Source organism: Hesperophylax consimilis, chromosome 27 (genome assembly GCF_061612785.1).
Source record: "Hesperophylax consimilis isolate HC1 chromosome 27, BYU_Hcon_1.0, whole genome shotgun sequence".
Classification (NCBI taxonomy): Eukaryota; Metazoa; Arthropoda; class Insecta; order Trichoptera; family Limnephilidae; genus Hesperophylax; species Hesperophylax consimilis.
In genome coordinates this window covers 25,932,356-25,952,664 of record NC_142862.1, presented here as the reverse complement: position 1 = coordinate 25,952,664, position 20,309 = coordinate 25,932,356, and the positions used below count along the sequence as shown (strand labels likewise).

Sequence of the window (20,309 nt, the reverse complement as noted above, 5' to 3'; positions counted from 1 at the left end):
ATTAACTGAGTTTTTTTTTTGCAGAGAAAAGTTGAAATCACCTGATCTCAGAGAAAACGCTGAACTGACGAATACCAAAAATCCTATAGGTAAGTGTTCATAATCTATAACTGCGTAACTTAATAAACTGTCTCTCTTTTAGCATGTTCTTCCATTGAAGATTGGCATCTATCAAGGCCAAAGACTGCCAAACCAAAGCCAACACAATATCGACTTTAGAGGCTGCCAAACAGTAATTTAACACATAGGGGCTGGCAAGAAACTTCAATACATAAAAATATATTTTTGTTAAAGCCAACAGGCAGACCTTACTTGATAAAATGACATTTTTATTTTTTGTCTTTAACTAACCCGATAGAGGAAATGGGGAAAAAGGAAATAAACAGAAATACAACATGGTCTCAGACATAGAATAAGGAAGGAAGAAAACTAGAAGTACCTTCCATATAAATTTGAATGGAAACAAATGTGCCACTGACTTAGTACCTTTTGGTTCTAGACCATTTATCATGCGGCATGTCTCTCTTACACTTGCCTGAAATTATAAACTGCCGTCCCATTTTAATTTGATACATTCCCAAAAGGCACTTCTTATGTTATTCTTTATTCTACGGTCTCAGGTGCGTTGTTGTTTCCTCTCCACATAATTTGGCTTAAGTATTCTTACTATTTACATAAATATACAACCTTCGAATAGCAATTGCTGTGCATTGCAAAAACTTTAATGAATGAATTCTTTTGCATTAAATACTTCTTTACTCATTGGTTTCCGGATTTTTTGTTACTGTTAAAAGTGAATTGGATTGATCTGCTCATGGGAGTGAAAATGGCACTGAACGTGTTGATAATATTTAAATCTCATTTTCCTTCTTCTTCCAGACCAAATGAAGCCACTTCATGAAGGAATTGTTCCCCATACGACAACAAACTTCAACCTAACTCCCCCAAATGTCGAACAAAAACCGATCTGCGCTTGCCAAGACTGCCAAACCAAAGCCAATACAAACCCGACAAATAATTCCATTGATCCGGCGTACCAACATCAGAATCCTGCCGTCCAACACAACATCGCAGACCCTACGTCGCAGGCCTACCAACAAAACATACAAAAAGCGAAACAAAGCATAACGACAAAAGATATATATAGTCAATGCGATATAGCAACAAATGAAAGTCAAATAAGTCTACCGCTTGTCGAAAAACTATCGGCGAAACCGTCGACCGATGGTTTAAAAACTGCTAGTCCGAATATAATTGCACCAAAGAGTATCGTTAATAACAAAGAATTGTACGCAAGTGACCCTAATAACGCGTCTAACAATCCAGACAGTAGAAAACCTGAAATCAGCGTTAACGCGGTGATCACCGAAGAAACCATGGAGAATTGTTTAAAATCCGTCCTAAGAAATACCACTCCGAGAGACGGGTGCGCGCCGAAAGAAGAATTCAACGTGTTGAAAGACGACACGGTAATTCAATATGGTTATGTTAAGCCGGACGATTTTAAGGAATGCAAGAAATTTGCCGGAGGACATTCCGAACAACAGCTGATGCAGAACCTGGCGCAGAAGTCGTACGAATATGCGGTGAACATGGCTGCTGGTAATCTTGAAGAGGTATGTTTTAAAAACTAATCATTTCTTGATAAGCTCTGAGAAGAGCCTTGCCTGGCAGAGTTTGTAAATTTCAGAGTTAGTCTGCTATGCAATCTCTCACGATGTGCATATTATCTAGTGTAGGTGATATTTAACCTATTTTATGTGACACACAAGTCCTACTGCCCTTACCTATTGAGACTCTTTTACCTCCTAAATCGAGAAGGTAAAGAAAAATGGAAAGAATAAAGTTAAGAAGATTATTCTTCCTATTTTAGATCCTCGTTATTCTTATCTAGTTACTAAACGTATGTTTAATACATTTAGGGACAAGTTTGAATAGATAGGTAGTTCCCAACCTTTCTCTTAGCCATTTTTTTCGTCTTGTGCCTTCTGTAAGCCTCGCGATATTCTCCATTTTAGGAATGCCTTCGTCATGCTGGCTCTGGACAGTTGAGACTTCTCTCGAGACACTTGAAACCGTGTCTTGACTCCATGCTGAAATGGGTGGTCCGTTTGAGAGATTCCCATAACTTAACAAACGGATTGCAATCTTTAGAACACAGGTGTCAAGTGGGAAGGCTGTCCTTGTTCTACCGGCATTTCAATGGAAGATGCTCCGAGGAACTAGCGTCATTGATCCCTTGGAACTTTTGGACACGGTTGATATTTGTCACATGAGAGTGGTTTCTTTGACTCATAGGCTCGGCTGTAGAACAATTTGCCGGCCTCCTCCTTCATGCAAGAGCCACGTTTAAGGTTAAACGCAACGCTCGTTGTATTCTACGTGTTCACAGATGGCGTTAATTAATTAATTTTGTTTAAATACGCTTTTGCAAGGTATTGCTTTGCAGTATTAAGACAAATTATTTGTTTGCGCCCTCATATACGCAATATGAATATGAATAAATAGTTTTGTCCATATAAAAACTCAATTCTATCGAGAAAGGCATACAAATACAATATTGGATTGAATCATCGGTAAAATATTGTATTTGTGTGCCTTTCTCGAAAGAATTAAGTCTTTGAACGAACAAAACTATTGATTCATATTCATATTGCGTATACACAGGCGCAAACAAATGATTTGTCTTAATATTGTAAAGCAATACCTTGCAAAAGCGTATTTAAACAAAATTAATTAACGCCATCTGTGAACACGTAGAATACAACGAGCGTTGCGTTTAACCTTAACCACATCTCCTCAAAAAGACCCTCTGCACAACATCCCTAAAGATGACACAGGCCCTGGGTAGTTAATGTAAAAAACAAACAAAAAACTGGGTAAAACAGAAAAGTGACAAAACAGGTTACGATCATTAATAGGTTTTTTTTCTTCATCATATGTTTTTTTATTAACCCTTGGGATCTTCTAAGACCCAAACAGTCCCAAATGCCGTGCGCGCATTATACTCTCCTAAGACCATATTTGTCCCAGAACGACCGCACATTATTAAAATGCATATATCTCTCTTCCTCTCATCTAAAAATTAATTATTTCTTTTATGTCAGAACGAGAACGAAATAGTGCTTGTTATTGTCTTTGAAAAAATGGAAGCTTGTAGAAGGTTCGATCCGTGCAAATCAACAACGTCTCAAGGGTTAAACTCTTCATTTTTATCCTTTTTGATTTATTTGATATAAATTTTGTCAACTTTAGGAAAAACCAGAATGCTGCGTACGAGAAGGAGGCATGTACGACCCCATAATTCAGGAGCGGAATCAAGAGTACATGGTGGCCCCTGTGTTCCCGGACTCCAGCTACTACGCTAACGCGCCTCCCATGGGACAGTTCTACAACAATTTGTATGAGGAACCCAATCCCGAGGTACGTTGTTTGAAACACGTCTGGAAGTTTTATATGATTTAAGATTGCACTTCTTTCCAGCATCTCTGGTCAAAGACATCGACATGAGGAACTAGCGTCATTGATCCCTTCGGCAACGGTGCGTAGTCGGGATACACGCCAAACGCGCGCCCAACATTCGTACACGGTTGACATTTGTCACATGAGAACGGGTCGCTTCTACGATTCCTTCTTAAGTTCAACAGCTCGGCTGTGGAACGAACTGCCGGCCTCTGTGTTTCCTCCTTCCTACAACATGGGACTCTTCAAGACCCATGTTCACTCCTTCCTCTCCACAAAAAGACCCTCCACACAGCATCCCCAAAGATGACATAGGCCCTGAGGGAAATTATTTTCTTCAGGGCCTCCTTTGTGGAGTTAATATAAAAATAAAAAAATAAAAAAAATAACTCCCCGAGATTGAGAGTGAAATATTCTCAATTGTTCCCTGTAGTTGGAACAGTATCAGTTTAAAAATAAATAAATTTCACTTACCATGTAGTTCTATTGCACTAAAACACTGTTATACTAAAGTATCACATAAAAAATATTTACAAATCACATCTCATGGTTGTTGTAATTGCACTTTTTCACCATTTTAATCTAACCGTTCATTAAAAAGACATGTTTTTAATACCCCAAACAACGCTTATAGGTATTTTTTTTGCAGCTTCAGCATCAGTACCAGGCCGGCCAGATGGCTCTCGGGCAGCGGGGGGCTTCTCACCCCTCTTCCGCCCTCATGCAGCCCTCGCCCGTGGTCTACCCGCACCACCTCATGCAGAACCCCATGCACCATACGCCCTACCCTGTGCAGGTAATCTAGAACACTCGCATTGTTATTAAATGTTCAGGCATGTTTTGTCAGAAGTCCGCTGCGCAGTGAAATCCAAATAAATGGAATATTTCTGAACGTATCTGAAAACTGTTTTTGAAAGGTGATGAAATACACTTACAAATTAAATTTTTAGAAATAAACATTTTTTTTTGAGGTATTAAAATTTTTAATGCATTCAAAATAAAATTGCTCACTCTAAGTTTTTGTTACTAAAATTACTGATGAAATATATAAAAACACACTTACTTACAAAAATTTAATACAAACATTAATATCACCTCACTTTTTCGTTTCATATAGAAATAATTCACAAAATCTCGTAAGGTTTTTCAAATGCAGTCAGAACCTTTGGTTTTATAAAGGTGTACTTTTTAATTATTCTGTGGTTAACTTCTAGATTTGAATATAAAGCGTGGTGTTTTCTCTTTCTATCACCGTTTAGATTATATTTCTCACCACAACTGTTAGGGGGACAAAGATTTCTGTTAGACCATATGGGTAAAGTCTTGACGATGTGAGAGATAACAACTTCGCCCGGCTGGTCGCAGAAGCCTGGCGTCGCTAATGACTAAACAAATCCTCCCCGCAGATGTGGCGGTAGTCACAAAGATACTTGAATATCCCTGTGGACGAAAGGCCTGATCTCTATAAGAAATCATCGACTGAAGGAATCATTGCTTATTTTCTTTCTGTTTCAGTCTGAAGAGGTGCACCCCTTTCAGGTGCAAGCCCCACCCCCACCTCCCCCTGGTATGGTACCTCAGCACCCTCCACAGCTATACCAGGTGAATAATATCATTAAACATACTAATTTCGGTTGTTGGTGCATGGATAAGTATTCCAGCGTAACATTATTAAAGTTCAATGAACTTTTAATTTTCAAAATTGGAACTACTTATCATTTCAGACAAGCGATGAAAGTCAGTACCAATGTTATTTTATGAATTAATATTTCTTTTTTTATTGGAATAATATTTCTTTCAATAATTTTTAAGGTTATATGTTTATGATGGGTATAAGCTTTAAAAGTTATTCCAATAAAAAATTATTGTATTCATTTAGACTTAAAAAAAGTCAACAATGGTCTCTTCAAGTCCCATGTCTTCAAGACACCCCTTCCTCTCCTGAGGGAAATTATTTTCCTCGGGGCCTCCTGTATGGTGTTAATGTAAAAAAAAAAATCCGTCAAGAGTGAGGCCTTCTTCTTTCCCCCATTTTATTTACATTTCGCACATGTTTATTCCCTAAATTTGCCCTTTTCTCGACTTGCCACACTTTCATATTATGACTCCTACATTTGAAGTACCTACATATCTCATCCTATTAAATTTTGTGTCCTATTTCGTTTGATAATTTTATGCAAATGGTTCACCAAACCAAACAAATTAATGAAATTTATTTTAAGTCTGAAAGTAGTCATAATTTACCCATTATAGCCTAGTCCTTCGATTCCTGTAATTGTTTAGAATAGTACTTGCTTAAGATTCAGTATTTTTTTATAACAAAATTGGGGTATACCTTCATAGTAGATTTTACTCAAAGTTTGAAAGTGTTCCATTTTTACAGTGCAGGTATGTAAAAACTAATAAGTTTATTTTGACATGTGAATTGTTTTGGCGGGAAAACAGACAGTAATAAAGTGAGGTTAGAAAAATGTTAAAGATTGTACTAAAGTGTTGTTTACGTAGCTGTTGAGAAACAATTATTTATGTATATTTATATACAGTTTTAACTGTTCAACTATGAAGATCTTCTCGTTTTAGGACATTATAATTAAATTATAGATACCTACTTTCAATGAGGATATTTCCAACAGTATGAAATTTCTCCTATACGTAGTTAAGTTGATGCCTATTTTAATATTTTATGTTTTCCATATAGTAGCCAACAGTAAGAAATTTCACCTATACGTACTTATGTCGATGCCTATTTTGATATTTTATGTTCTCCATATAGTAAAGGCAATAAAAAAGGGCCATTGTTAACACTGATTCTGAATTTGCAGGTGCAGGGAGCCCCCAGTTGGGGCTGGCCCGTGGTGTATGGAGCTCCTCAATCACAAGCCCAGCCCCTGCAGGACATCGCGGGAAGCAAGATGCCACAACACGGTAAATATTACGCCATTTAAAAAAAGAACATAACATTATTTACTCAAATCCATTAACTATGATTTTTGGTTTGTACATATTATGCTGGGAATGTTGAGTCATTTCAAAGACAATCTATGAACATTCTCTTTTGATTCCAGGTTCGCCGTTCATCCCGCAGGCCTCCGAGCCCCCGATGAATCCTGTCCCCACAATGCAGGCCGGCTTCTACCCCCAGGCTGTCTTGATGGCTCCGCAGCCACCGCAGTACTACCCCTTCCAACCCAACCCTCACCAACTCATCTCCATGCAGCACCCTCAGCAGCAACAACCAATACCACCACCTTACGCAATTTACCACCAGCCCTACCAACCAGAGAGAAGCTCTGTCCTAAGTCAAGAAGGATCTTCGACTCCCGGGTTCAACATTCAATATGATGCCTCATTAACGCCGCAACAAAACTTTAATATCAATCAGTTTAATCAATCGTTGGATCTTATGAAGCAACGAAACTACCAGACAAAATCGCCGAAGAATAACCTCGTCAATTCCAGAGGACAGTCGGATTCAGGATCGTCTCGTGCAACTCCATTGATGACTTATCAGGGTTACAGCACAGCAGCTGCCTCGTCAGTACAAAACTTCAGCGGTATGGAAGGACAAGGCTTCTTGAATGCCATGCACTTTGGTCAGCAAAATGCGACTAGCAATTACGGTATCTTGCCATTTAGTTATCCTCCGAATGACGGATTGTTACAAAACGTACAATTTGAAAATAGTAACGCTAAGAATAGGCATAATAACGGGATGAAACCGTGGGGAAAAGACGGTGGCGATTACCCGAGGAATAGTTATAATGATCGTAAAGAAGCCACGAATCAGATGGAACGGAACATGGATGCGATACAAAGAGCCGATTCGATGTTTGTTGAAAACCAAGACGATCGCTTTAACAAGCTGCGCGATCGGAGAAAAGTATTTAGGACCGCCACAAGCGGTGGTTCACTGAGTCGACAGGACAGCTTCGATCATGACGGACAATCGGTCGAGCAGCCGCCTAATCAGTCGAACTTCAACCGGTCAATAGAGGGTCGCAGCCGATTTAACAACGGAAAGATCATCGATAAACCGCCAAATCTGGATTTGAAAGACATCACATTCAGCAACGAACAGCAGAAAGCGCGCTTTGTGCCGATCTCTAAAGAGCTAGCCGATCGCGTTGCGACGAGTAATCTAAGCAACGAAGCTAAAGCCTTCATACCGAAAGATATTCCGACAACGGAGCAAGCTACAACAACAGCATCAGTTGAAACAGAAGAACAAGCGAGTGTTGTGACGACAACCGCTCCTTCAACTTCGGTTGCGGCTCTTCCCAGTGAAGATAAACCTACCGTCAGTGATGATTCAAAGAGTGGTAATGTGTCAAATACGGATCGTAAACCGTTGTTCCACAACAAACAGAATGTGAACACGAATATGAAAAACTTTAGCAATGCGAATAGTGTCAATAGAAATAATAGAGACAACCGACAGGGTTCCCGGAACACTATGGGTGTTGGGGGGGTTCATGATTACAAAGGAGGGATCAGAAGCGAAAGAGATGACAGAAACTTCAGAAACTACTTCCAGAGGGAGCCTGCTTCCCCTACTGTGCAGGTAATTGAATTATTTTTGTCCACTCGAGCGATAACATATTGAAACACCTTGATCGATAGATGTTTCCGGGCTTTTGGTTTTGAATTCGGTAAGGAAACATAAACTGCTTACTGCTGTTTGAAGCCAATGAATCTACTTGTATTTCAACGTTTATCCCATATTTTTAGGTTTTATAAGTTTTTTTTTTTAAATCATATTTATAAATGTGTGAATTCTGCATGTTATTTACCGAAATTGCACTGCCTTGTTCTTGGGACAATATTGAATATTACTATTTCTGTATGTTGTCTATTTCATCATCATTACTTTTGGCTCTACAACCCCTGGTGGGTCTTGGCCTCCTCAAGAGTCTTCCTCCACTCATCTCGGTCCCGCGCCAGCTCTCTCCAGTTTCGAAGCTCCGAGGCAGACAAATCTTTGAGGACGTTGTCGCTCCATCTTAACCTTGGCCTTCCCAGGCTCCTTCTCCCTATCGGTCTTGAGCTCAGCAGGGACTTTGGTTCTTGATGCTCGGTCATTCTCTCCACATGACCTAGCCACCGAAGTCTTCCCAGTTTTATGAACTTTGTGACGTTTAGCTCCTTAAATAGAGTATGGAGCTTATTGTTATAAAGTCTGCACCAAAATCCATTTTCTAGAACCGGTCCGAAGATGCGCCTCAAAATTTTCCTTTCAAAAACATCCAGTGCTCGCTCATTCTTCTTAGTTAGAACCCACGTCTCGGCTGCGTACGTAAGCACTGGTCTAATTAGTGTTTTGTACACTAATACCTTGGTGGTTCTGGAAAGCAGTCTGGATTTTATTTGTTTTTGTAGGCGGAAATAGCAGCGGTTTGCATTCACAATGCGCTTCTGGATCTCCTCTGTAGTGTTGTTATTGTTTGTTATCAGGGAGCCCAGGTATGTGCATCTTGGTACCGTTTCAAAATTTTGGCTTCCACGTACGAGAGATGGGGTTTGTTGGGTACATCCTGTATCCATGTTGTCTATTTACTATTTCTAATTTGGGAGGCGGGTTTCGGTACCGCCGCAACGGGAACCATTTATTGGATAACCGACATCACTCAAGTCACCCCAAGAGGTTCGCAAAGTTTGGTGATTGAGCAGGGGTGCCTTGGTTCATCGGGTGAGGTGTGTTCAGGATATGCCTGCCCACCAGCTACGTAGCATGTCAGATTGGGAGAGGCTAGTTTGGAGCGACCCTTTGACCTCTCCAACTGGTCCCCTCATACCTTTTTCCTTCCCAGTACTTCTTCTCCTTCCTTTCCTTAAAAAAGACCCCCACACATCATCCCCAAAGATGACAAGTTACTTTCCTAAGGGCCTCCTGTGTGGGTTAGTGTAAAAAACAAAGTGGTATACCGGTAATGTCTTTAATTAAATGTAAACAGATGTTCAGTCTTTACAATTTAAAATGGTGTCAACGCGCAAACTACTTACAAAATAAACTACTGTAGTGATGCTACGAGATTCATCTAGAACGACTCGTCAATACAAAAAGCATCGTAACCGGAACTCTCCAGACAATGCGAAGCGTTCCTATTTTGCTACCTACCTGTCTACGAGTACCTACTTGCGAGCGAACTACCTACTCGCGACGTCTAGAGCTACCTACGACAATACGTTGCGAATTGAACTAGCACATTATGCGCATTCGCTAGAAGGATCTAGCCTATGGCATAGGCTAGATCCAAATCCCCAAACTACTATCACCGACTATCAACATTTGGGTAGCTATCGCTCAGGTGTTATATTTTATGATTAGTAATAATAAGTTCAAACCACAGAGTACTTTGCAGTATCCACTTTACCAGCTCCCCATGGGCACAGTGATGCTGCACAGTGCCATGCCAAATGCCATCGAAACACAGCATTTCTACATAACCACCATCAATTTTGCACCCATCCTGGAAGAATTTTGGAAATTTATAACAAAAGTTATATTAAAGTTCTTTTTACAGACTCGTACCGCAACTGCGACTTGGGTCCAAAGGAACATTGACAGCCCTGTCCAGCGATGCAGTAATGGCAGGTTTGTTCTTGCATCGCCTTTCTCACATAATATATACTTCACAGTCTACAATAACTATAATAATATATTTTTTAATTTCTCTTTTTCAGTAGTGCCAATGCCTCCCCCGCCCCTGTCTTCTCTTTCCCCAACCTATCGCACCCCCCTCCCACGCAGAATCAAAACATATCCTCGTATGTGCGTGCCCCCTCGGCATACCAACACCTCTCTACTTCGCAGCATAGTCAGCGCGTCAACCATTCTGGCAACCCTCTCCAGGGGCACCCGGCGTACCCCCGGAACCACAACTTGAGCCATTTGTCCAATGTTCAGTGCCAGTACGGTAATGGCAATCCTCTGCAGGGGCACCCGGCCTATCCCCGAAACCACAACCTGGGACATTTGTCTAATGTTCAGTGCCAATACGGCAATGGCAATGCGGCTGCTTTGAACAAGGAGTTTGGTCCCAGCGTCGGAGCGTACGGATTGGCGAAAACGGGATTCAGAGGGAACGGGCAGTCACCCATTGCTAATCCTGCAGGAGGTTTGTAATTTTTAATTTAAAAAAATTACCCCTGAGGTATTCTGAGATTTTGTCATACAGTTAGTTTAAGGTGCTGGTGCTTTGTAAATCAGCCAAATATTATTATTATTTAAATGATCCATCACATTCATGATTTATTTAGAAATATTTTCTGTTGACATTAATTTTCCAATGGATTCACTGTTTTTGAATATATCCCAAAACGAAATACTGTTTTTGAAAGCAAATTAAAGACTCCTTCAGATTTGAATATTACCAATGGACATGTACAATCGAAAATATTAAAATTTTGATTTCAAATATAGAGAAATTTTTTTAAGATTGTTTTGTCGCCTACCTATTGTCTTGTAAACTGTAAAAATTCTGCTTTATATGAAACTAAAAAACATTTAATTACACAAACGTGTTATAAAGGTTATTGTCACTTCATATTTTTCATTTCATATATTCGCAAACTTTGACAAATCTTTCGCAGACATGTACATATCTCTTATATTTATTTTGTATATTTTGGTTCTCAGGAATAGGTCTCGTCCAGCAAAGCTTGATGGGCCAACAGCGTCTGCAGGAGCAGCTCCTGCAACGTAGTCAACTTCTGCAGAGCTTCGGGGGCGCGGGGCTCATGCAGACCCCCCCTGCTCAGGGAGCCCTACTCTTTAGACAGGTAACATTAAGTCTTATGTGATCAAGATTTTCACCACCAATAATCATGTATTGTCGTTCATCAATCAGTACAGAACCTCTGCACAGAATGAACTTAAATGAATGTTAAAGTATTGGATACTTGCATATCCCTGTGGAAGAAGAGCCTTCGACGTATATTTCTACAACAATCTATCTGTTGTTATTTGGTTGTCGTTTCGATACCGCCCACCAGATGTCGGTAGTGTGTAGATGTAAATTATTATTATTCTCATTGAAACAGATCACAAGTTTTAAGAAACACAGGGGTCAGGTTACTTCATAGGAATGCAATAGCGATCAGACCCGTTCACGGTTGACGTTGGCTTCATGAGAACGGGCCGTTTTTACGACTCGTTTTTGTGTAAGTCGGCTCGTATGTGGAACGAGCTACCGGCATCTGTTTTTCCTCCTTCCTATAATCCGAGCCTCTTCAAGGCTCGCATTAACAAATCCCTTCCTACAGCCCCTACCTTACTCCGCCTCACAACGCCGCCCAACCGGGTGGTGACATAGTTCCCCTGTCTGTGCACTGCACAGGCAGGGACACTCTTGTGAGGTGTCACATAAAAAAAAAAAAAAAAAAAAAAAGACTGTATATCTTGGAGGCACTAGAGTTACGGAAAGCCAAAAATATTAATGGCCAAGTCATCAACAATCAAATCAACTTAAACAGAAGCCCAATACTTAGGTTGTTCTTTATTGACAAAGACCACTATCTTCCCAACCAGATTTTAAAGTTTAATACAGTATTATACAGCCTTGATGAACCTACGGTTGTAGCAAAACCTAACCAAACGCGCGCCCAACATTTGTACACAGTTGACACTTGTCACATGAGAATGGGTCGCTTCTACGATTCGTTCTTAAGTTCAACAGCTCGGCTGTGGAACGAACTGCCGGCCTCTGTGTTTCCTCCCTCCTACAACATGGGACTCTTCAAGACCCATGTTCACTCCTTCCTCTCCACAAAAAGACCCTCCACACAGCATCCCCAAAGATGACATAGGCCCTGAGGGAAATTATTTTCTTCAGGGCCTCCTGTGTGGAGTTAATATAAAAAAAACCTGGACGGCATCTCTAAATAGTATAAAACAAAGTCGCTGTCTGTATGTCAAAGTCTGTTTGTGCGCTTAGTTCTTCTAAACTACGCAACACATTTTGATAGGGTTTTCACTATCATTTAGAGAATTTCTTGCGGAAGGTTTATGTATATAATACATGCATGTTATATTTATAGAAAGTAGAGAAAAGTCGATGTTTTGTAATCAATTCGTAAATAATATATTTTTGGGTGCTTACATTGCTAACGCTGGCTAAACCTTACGAGATACATCAAAACAATGTTCTACGGAATTGTATATCTTAAAAAGGTCTACTGAAAAGTCCGCGATGGCATATGTCTATATCCTAACATTAACTCCTAACAGTAGCTAATTAAGTAAAAAAAAAAATTGTGTTTACATTATTGTTTTATTTTAAATTGTAATTTCACATCGCAAAGTATCTGCTTCATATGGACAAATAGATGGCTTTACTTGTATCATCTGACAGAGATAGCATGTCGGCTGTACACGAATGATTATGAGTACAGCCGATTCCTAGGTAAGGAACTCAGTTCCAGTTGCGTCCTACGTTAAAATAACTCACAGCCTCTGATAGAATGGACGTATGTCCTGCTAGAGATTCATTGTAATTATCTTTGGATAGTAAAGTGCTCGTAATCTTTGACGAAGCAAAGCATTTATTGAATACTCCTGATCTCAAGTGTATTTCTTACTAAGAAGATACATATTTTAATTGTATGAATTTCAGATTCCAAATTGGTTGAGAAGGTCGCAGGCACCAGGGATATTTGGTCCTCCTCCAACATGTGAGTATTACCTCTTTCTTTGTTCTTCAGCCTTCTGGCGTCCAGCTTTGGACATAGTCCTCCGTCAAATATGTCCAGTTTTGGTATTTAAAACCGGCACTTCTCTTCAAGTCGTCAGCCCATCTCATCTTCTCTTTCCCAACCAAGAACACCATCCAATATTGTAACTCCAACGATCATCCGTTAACTGTACCATGTGCCCAGCAGAGTTCCATTTGAGGTTAATTGCTCTTAATTGCTGTTATTTTTTAAAGTGTTTTAAAACTATAAAAAAAAATTGCTTTGACTGTGGATTGAACCTTCTTTTCCAGCGACTGTAGTCAACAATGCTAACTCCTAAACCAAATTCTAATTGGATAGTACCGACATTTATTTTGAGTTTTAACTGCTGTAAATTTTTATTTATTAAATATATCATCCAATTTCTGAAAAATGAGTATGTGCACGCGTGTTTGTGCATGAGTGCCACCAAAATTTGATAGAATGTACTGTCATCGACATTGTATATCAAGAAGTGGATTAATTTCCACTTCCGAGATTCCATTTCATTCATTCATTCAATCAAGAAAACAAAATCGAAATTCAAACAGATGTATTTAAAAATAAATATGAAGAAAAGAGATAAAAATGTGGACTGCATACCTATTAGCATAATATGTACATTATTTGTTAAATGTTTCAGTTTGAAAGTGTCGCTTTTAAGTACATATCTCCACTTGTTTTCTGATATTAAATCATGTGCTATGCCAACGCTTGACCTTCTACTATTATTAATGGTTTTGTTAATTTGTTATCTTTAGATGCGGCTCGGGCGGCCAGACCACCCCCGCCCGCCCCCAGATAGTGGGGAGCGGAGCACCAACTTGCGAGGCGCATGGCCCGTCTGGCCATCTCCCCCACACTGGTGCTGGACTCGCGGGCCTCCAACTCTCCTCCATAACATGCATCCGCACTTGCATGTATCCTGACATCCCGTCAACAACCAAACAACTGCCAAGACACACCGCCACTCCCACAAGCAAAGACCATGAGCTACAATTACGACAAGCAACAACTTCCAACAGCCACTCGCACAAGAAATGACTGCGTCAAGCTGCAATAATGACAGGCAACAGCTTCGAAAAGTCACAATTACGAAAAGCAACAATTACAAAAGCAACCCCCATGACAAGGAACAAGACATGGTCACAAAAGCCTGAACTTACAACGACTCAGACAAGCCTCAAGTTTCGCAAGCCACAGCCGTGATACCGCTTCAAACCTCAATTACGACAAGCGACGACTGAGAAACGCGACAATAATGAGAAAGAACAATTCACAATGGCTCAAATTACAACAAGCTGTAACTGACACAAGTGCCTAAAGTTTTATAAGCCACAACTACGACGAGCAACAATTGACTGCTGTCATAATAACAGCCATGTGCAAAAAGCTTCAGCTATGATGAGCAACAACTGCCACAGCGTTTACAAAAACAGCCAAGTACAACAAGCTACATTTATGATGAGCAACTTCTGCCACAGCTGTTACAATAACAGCCAAGTACAACAAGCTAAATTTATGATGAGCAACTTCTGCCACAGCTGTTACAATAACAGCCATGTGCAACAACAACAGATTCAAAATCCAACTGTGACAAACTAAAACTTAACATTCTAAGCCGAAGTGTACCAATCCTAAACTGAATTATCTTCGATTTTCTATTTTGGGGACATTTTTAATGATGAATCACCCTGTTGGCAACTTTCTGTGAAACATTCACCTTAATGTGAATAATAAATAAACAAAGTGTTCATGAAAACGTGGAATTGATCTAAATTTTCCAAAAATTTGTTTCCGACGTTTGAAAATTTTACAACAAACAATGAAAATGCTGTGTTTTGTGTTAAAAAAACTGGACTAAAGCTTTTGATGAAAGACGATAACAATTTAAATAACATTTAATCAATAACTGTGACAATTATTTACTCACACATGTGTCCATATCTGTCCAATTATCAATGTTTCACCTTCACCATAGATAAATTATTTTCCCAGATACATTGTTTCCCTTTACCACAGACAAATGATATCCCAGATACATCGTTTTCCCTTTACCATAGATAAATTAATTTCCCAGATACGTGAATGTCAATAAATAGATGAGGTATGCCTTACCTTCCTTTTACACCCTTTAGCCTAAAAGATAATAAACACAAAAACTATTCCAAAAAAAATCTTTGAGTGTCCTAAAGTTGAAACTGAATTCTTAGATGAGCCCGTCATGAAAAGTTGACCACTGTTTTCTTCCTGTCCACCTGAAATGGCTTTATCTTTTTTGGTGGCCGCACAAGCCATGTTTTTCCAACTTACTTTCACCTATCTTTTCAATCTCTCAACACTCCTCAATTTTGTGGGTGCCATAGTCCTCTTAAGAGTTACTAGCTCTGAGTAGTAAGTCTTAACGGACAGATTGCAATTTTTCTAACATAGTTTTGAGGTGGTGTAGCAGTGTTTATTGTACCGGTATTTCAATCAAAGGTGTTCCAGAGTACTAGCATCATTGATCCCTTCAGCACCAGTGCGCAGCCGCAACATTTAAACATTGTTGACTTTTTCCACATGAGAACATATCATGTTTTTATGATTCGTTCATAATCCCAACAGCTCGAATGTGGAAGGTCTTTTTTATTTACCGCACAACTGCTCCCAACTGTCTGGAGCCAGCGAGACTATGGCATCCTCGATTGGGGTATGTTGTGAGGCTGGAGGTGGTGGGGAGGGGAAGTAACTGGCTGTTGATATCTGGTCACCAAACACTGCTAAATCCATTTCTTAATGACTTGTCGACTTTTTTGTTTACAACTTCCCCCTATTACAACCCTCCATTCAGCATCCTCACAATCGGTATAAGTCAGCTAGATTACTTCCAATTAATTCTTTTCCAATATATTACCCCTTCTGAATAATATGTTTGAAAAAATAAAGTTTGTTTATTTTCATATAATTCCTACCAACTGTAGGGCTCATCTAAAATCTATATCAATAATTTATTGCGTTTAACAATATCTTCTTAATTACCATAATATGCTATTGAATTTTTCATACCTTCCCATAAAGTCGCACAAAATCCTTATAAACATTTATTATTTTACAATAATATTAAATTGTATTGTATTTTTAGCCCATGAATGTCCTCAGTGTATAATTTTGTAACCCTCTAATTTAAAATGATAAATGTACCCCTTTTGAATTACCCTACAAAATTGTATAAATCTGTCGTAAGCGCATACAAAAAAAAAATTATGATTGTAATATTGAAAATTATTGTCTATGAACCTCGCCATAGAAAACCGTAACCAATTTAAGAAAAGCATAGATAAATCTTACCAAAGATAATAAACAATTGAGATTGCACAAACTGGATTATTTTTGCAATTTTTATAAGTGTTTAGTAAATCGCTATAAATTCGTACATGTCACATGGGAAAACCTCTAAAGAAATATATCATAAGTTGTGAATTATATAATTTTTATTTCTTCTCTTACGTCACAAATGTATTTAAGAAATACGGGAGATGCAAAGATTGATGATATAGAGCAAATGGCAAAAGGATAACAGTTTAATATAGACAAAACCAAATAAATTAAAAAAATTACCTTGCACAAAAACTGTATATTTATTCACAGGATTTTTTTAACCAACTCTCTTTTTAAGAATGGGGCTTGTTCTAAAGATGATGTGTCAGTACCAGATGCAGGATTAAAACTGGACCCTTTCCAATGCTAGTCGAAAGTTTTAATTTGTTTATTTTTTTTTTTTTTTAGAGGTTTTTCTCCCTCAAAATGAACATAAATATGAATTAAACACCAAAGATTCAAAAGGTGTCCAAAAAAGCTAGTCATGGCCGCAAAGGCCCTGTGATCCCTTTCTCAAAGTGACAACGAAATGTCTTCAAACACAAAATGTATCTTTAAAAATACATACTCTAGTTCTAGAGAGAATGGCTTTAATTCAGTTTTGGGCAGGACATTAAAGAAACGGTAAAAATTATGAGAATTAAAATTAATATGAATATTAAGAATCCTTTATAATGGATAATGGGAAATTTTAGGCCCCATCCCTCAATAAAAATACATAATATACAAGGTGTCCGGAAACTAGTAGTACAAGCTGGAAACTGATGAATATGTATGACATTTATAGTCGGTTTTGTGGGATAACTTTTTTTGATTTAAGCTTTCGTTTTTGAGTAAATGGAGTTCGAACTTCGAGGTTAAATTCTTTTTTAAATCGGCTAGTGTTGCCAAAGTTGAAAGATAATGTGGCTAGTGAATGATATAATTACATATTTACGGTAGGTACTCGCCACACCACATTGAACTGATTTGAATTAAAATGAAGTTATCTCTAGAACTGGAGCGTATGTTTATTAAATGTATTAATATTCACAAAATGTAAGTAGGTAGTCCATTTCCACACTTTTCGTTAAATCTGTGTTTATTTAACTTTTTTGTTTGCTTGTAAAAAAAAATTACATTTTTGTGGTGAGAAGGTATGTCAATTCAATTATTGTTAAAATTTCATCATCGTAATCAGACGTTATCTACTACACTTCTTCCATAAAATTTTACCTTGTATATCCTCCGAACAGCATCCCCAAAGATGACATAGAACCTAAGGAAAATTATTTTCCTCTCAAACAGAAGTGCGGGGTTGTTAAAATGTAAAAAAATACATTTAATTATTTATTTTCTTTCGCTGTCTTGTTTAAATTTATTCCATGTCTTTTTCGATTAAACAATCTAACTTCCCTTTATTTGTGCTCTCTATTGTGTTTTTATCATCTGTTTTTAATTAATGGCAATACCATTTGTCAGCACAAAGGAATTATATAACTGAATTCTTCCAGCAGGGTAACCTGCTCGTTTTTGTCCGCATGACTCTTGCATCGCATGACATAAACAGCTAATTGAATACAGTAATTGATTTGATGTACTGTAACAATAGTTTCTGTGTAAAATAAGGTTAGAGTGAAAATATCGAGCTAAAAGTATAATATTATACGGCAACTTTTTTATATTTTCTTAATGTGACTAATGCACTACAAATAGCTGTTTTAGGATGGGTTGTTTCGAAGAATTTGAAAAATTAATCAAATTTCAACATTCATTTCCAAGCTCTGTGAAAGATTTTTTCAAGTTCTGTTTTTTATTTCAGTTTTGTCAAGCATCTAGCCTATAATGATACAATAACAGAATTTGAATTGAACTTTCACAGAACCCGAAAATGAATGTTGAAATTTGATGAATTGTTCAAATTCTCCAAAACAACCCGTCCTAAGTATTAACTTAGTCGCTTTCATCAATCACTAAGCGAATGCTTAGTTAAGTCAAAATTTACCCTATGTGATAGATTACTGGATTCCATTTCACCAACATCAGAAAATCAATTAAAATAGTCCTTATGCTATATTCCCCTTTCTTTACACACATTCCTTGCTTAATCCACATTTATACATACTCATATACTATTTGGACTCTTTCAATGACTCAACTCATGTATCTGATGTGACTTTTTAAAAAAATGTGCGCACATTGCAAATGTCAAACTGGATTTAACAAAAAAATACATGTGTATTTATATAAATTCCGAAGTAAATTCAACCCTAAAGACATTCACTCCTTCAATAATGATAGATTACCCGGTGTCCTGCCAGCAGGACCTTGAGTACTTCCGGAAGCATGTAATTTTTTTGTTTATAGCTCCGTTATCCTTTGTGGCGGCACATGGTTCAAATATGAACGAAAATTAAGAGAATTTCTTCTTCTTTCATATTGCATAGAAAACAGTTGCCTAGCTCGACAGACATTCAGTCGGCACGTGATGGCGCTCGAGTATACACATCCGCAACACGGCGGGTACTCAAGCTGCTGGGAGGACCAGGAAGTATTTCCATACAGATCATGTACTGCCAGCAGAACTCGCGGTAGTCTTCCGGCAGGATGAACCATCGGGCAATATATTAATAATAACTCATCTGATATTGGCACGAAACCAGAATTTAAAAAAAGTAAGAAATTTACATTACGCATTTTTACTCAGTTTTCGTCTCTTGAAAAATAATTCAAAAATATTGTTGAAAATTGTTTTTGCTGTGATATTTTCACTCCATCCTACAAAATCTTAATTTCCCATATTTATTTACATACTACGTATTTGCGTACCTACCAAAAATATAAGTGTAAACTAAAAAAATAGAAGTCTATTTGATGTTATAAAAGTGTACTGTATAAATATGTAGACAGTGTATGTACAGATGCAAACTAACTTGTGCGTAGTTTTGTGTGTGATATTTTATGCATTGACGATATCACTTCATTATTCACGTGCATAATTCTTTGGTTTTAATATTAACACACGCCACGTCGCATATAAAATATGTCCACAACATTAAAAAATAATGTCGTTAAATCTTTGTAATGATTAAAGAAATATGCGAGATTGTACGAAAATTTTGTAAACATTTTTTTTTTGCATTTTTGCTACAATTTGAGTAAATTGACCAAAAATATAGTCATTTTTGGTCAATTTAGTCACATTAACAATTTTTTTTGCATTTTTGCTAAAATTTGAGTAAATTGACCAAAAATGACTAAATATAAGATCCATTATTTGAAATGGTATAGTTCCCTTTCTTAGATGAATACGAGCTTCACAAAATATAATGTCAATTTTCTTGTATCAAATTATACATACTTTTAAGGAAAGAAATTTTTTCTTGTAAAATTATCATCTAATTTTGTATGATTTTTGTGAATATGGAGTCGTGTATGCATAAAATATTATTCGATAATAATTTATGTGAAATATAATTTTAAATGTTTTTAGAAATAAAATTTCTTTTAACAAAGAGGAGGGTGTTTTATTGCTAATTTTTATTTTTTAAGCGCTTAAGATTCCATCGTTTAATTTACCATTTCAAGTGCAAAAACCTTTTGTGTTGTGATTGAATATTGACTTGTAGTTTGCTAACATTTCAAGTGCAAAAACCTTTGTAGCAGTATAACCTTTGTAAAAACCTTTGTAGCAGCTTTGACAGCATTCTCAAGTTGCCGTTTTGTTTTGCGATCTAGTCTGAAGGGCGCTGCGCAGCATTTGGAATTTGTTCTGTCAGTTGTGGCTCGAGACTCGTGTG

The 20,309-nt window shown here is 37.8% G+C and overlaps 1 protein-coding gene across 1 annotated transcript; it reads left to right on the top strand.

Annotated features, from left to right (window-relative positions):
• The first annotated feature begins 23 nt into the window (after positions 1–23).
• On the top strand, positions 24–17,928 carry LOC149410849 (uncharacterized). The gene is made up of 12 exons (XM_089648150.1): positions 24–89; positions 880–1,616; positions 3,256–3,423; positions 4,112–4,258; positions 4,978–5,064; positions 6,285–6,387; positions 6,528–8,023; positions 9,984–10,054; positions 10,144–10,577; positions 11,099–11,241; positions 13,074–13,131; positions 13,932–17,928. The coding sequence occupies exons 2-12, from the start codon at positions 885–887 to the stop codon at positions 13,973–13,975; spliced, it is 3,483 nt and encodes a 1,160-aa protein (XP_089504276.1). The 5' UTR covers positions 24–89; positions 880–884; the 3' UTR covers positions 13,976–17,928.
• Positions 17,929–20,309: the final 2,381 nt, after the last annotated feature.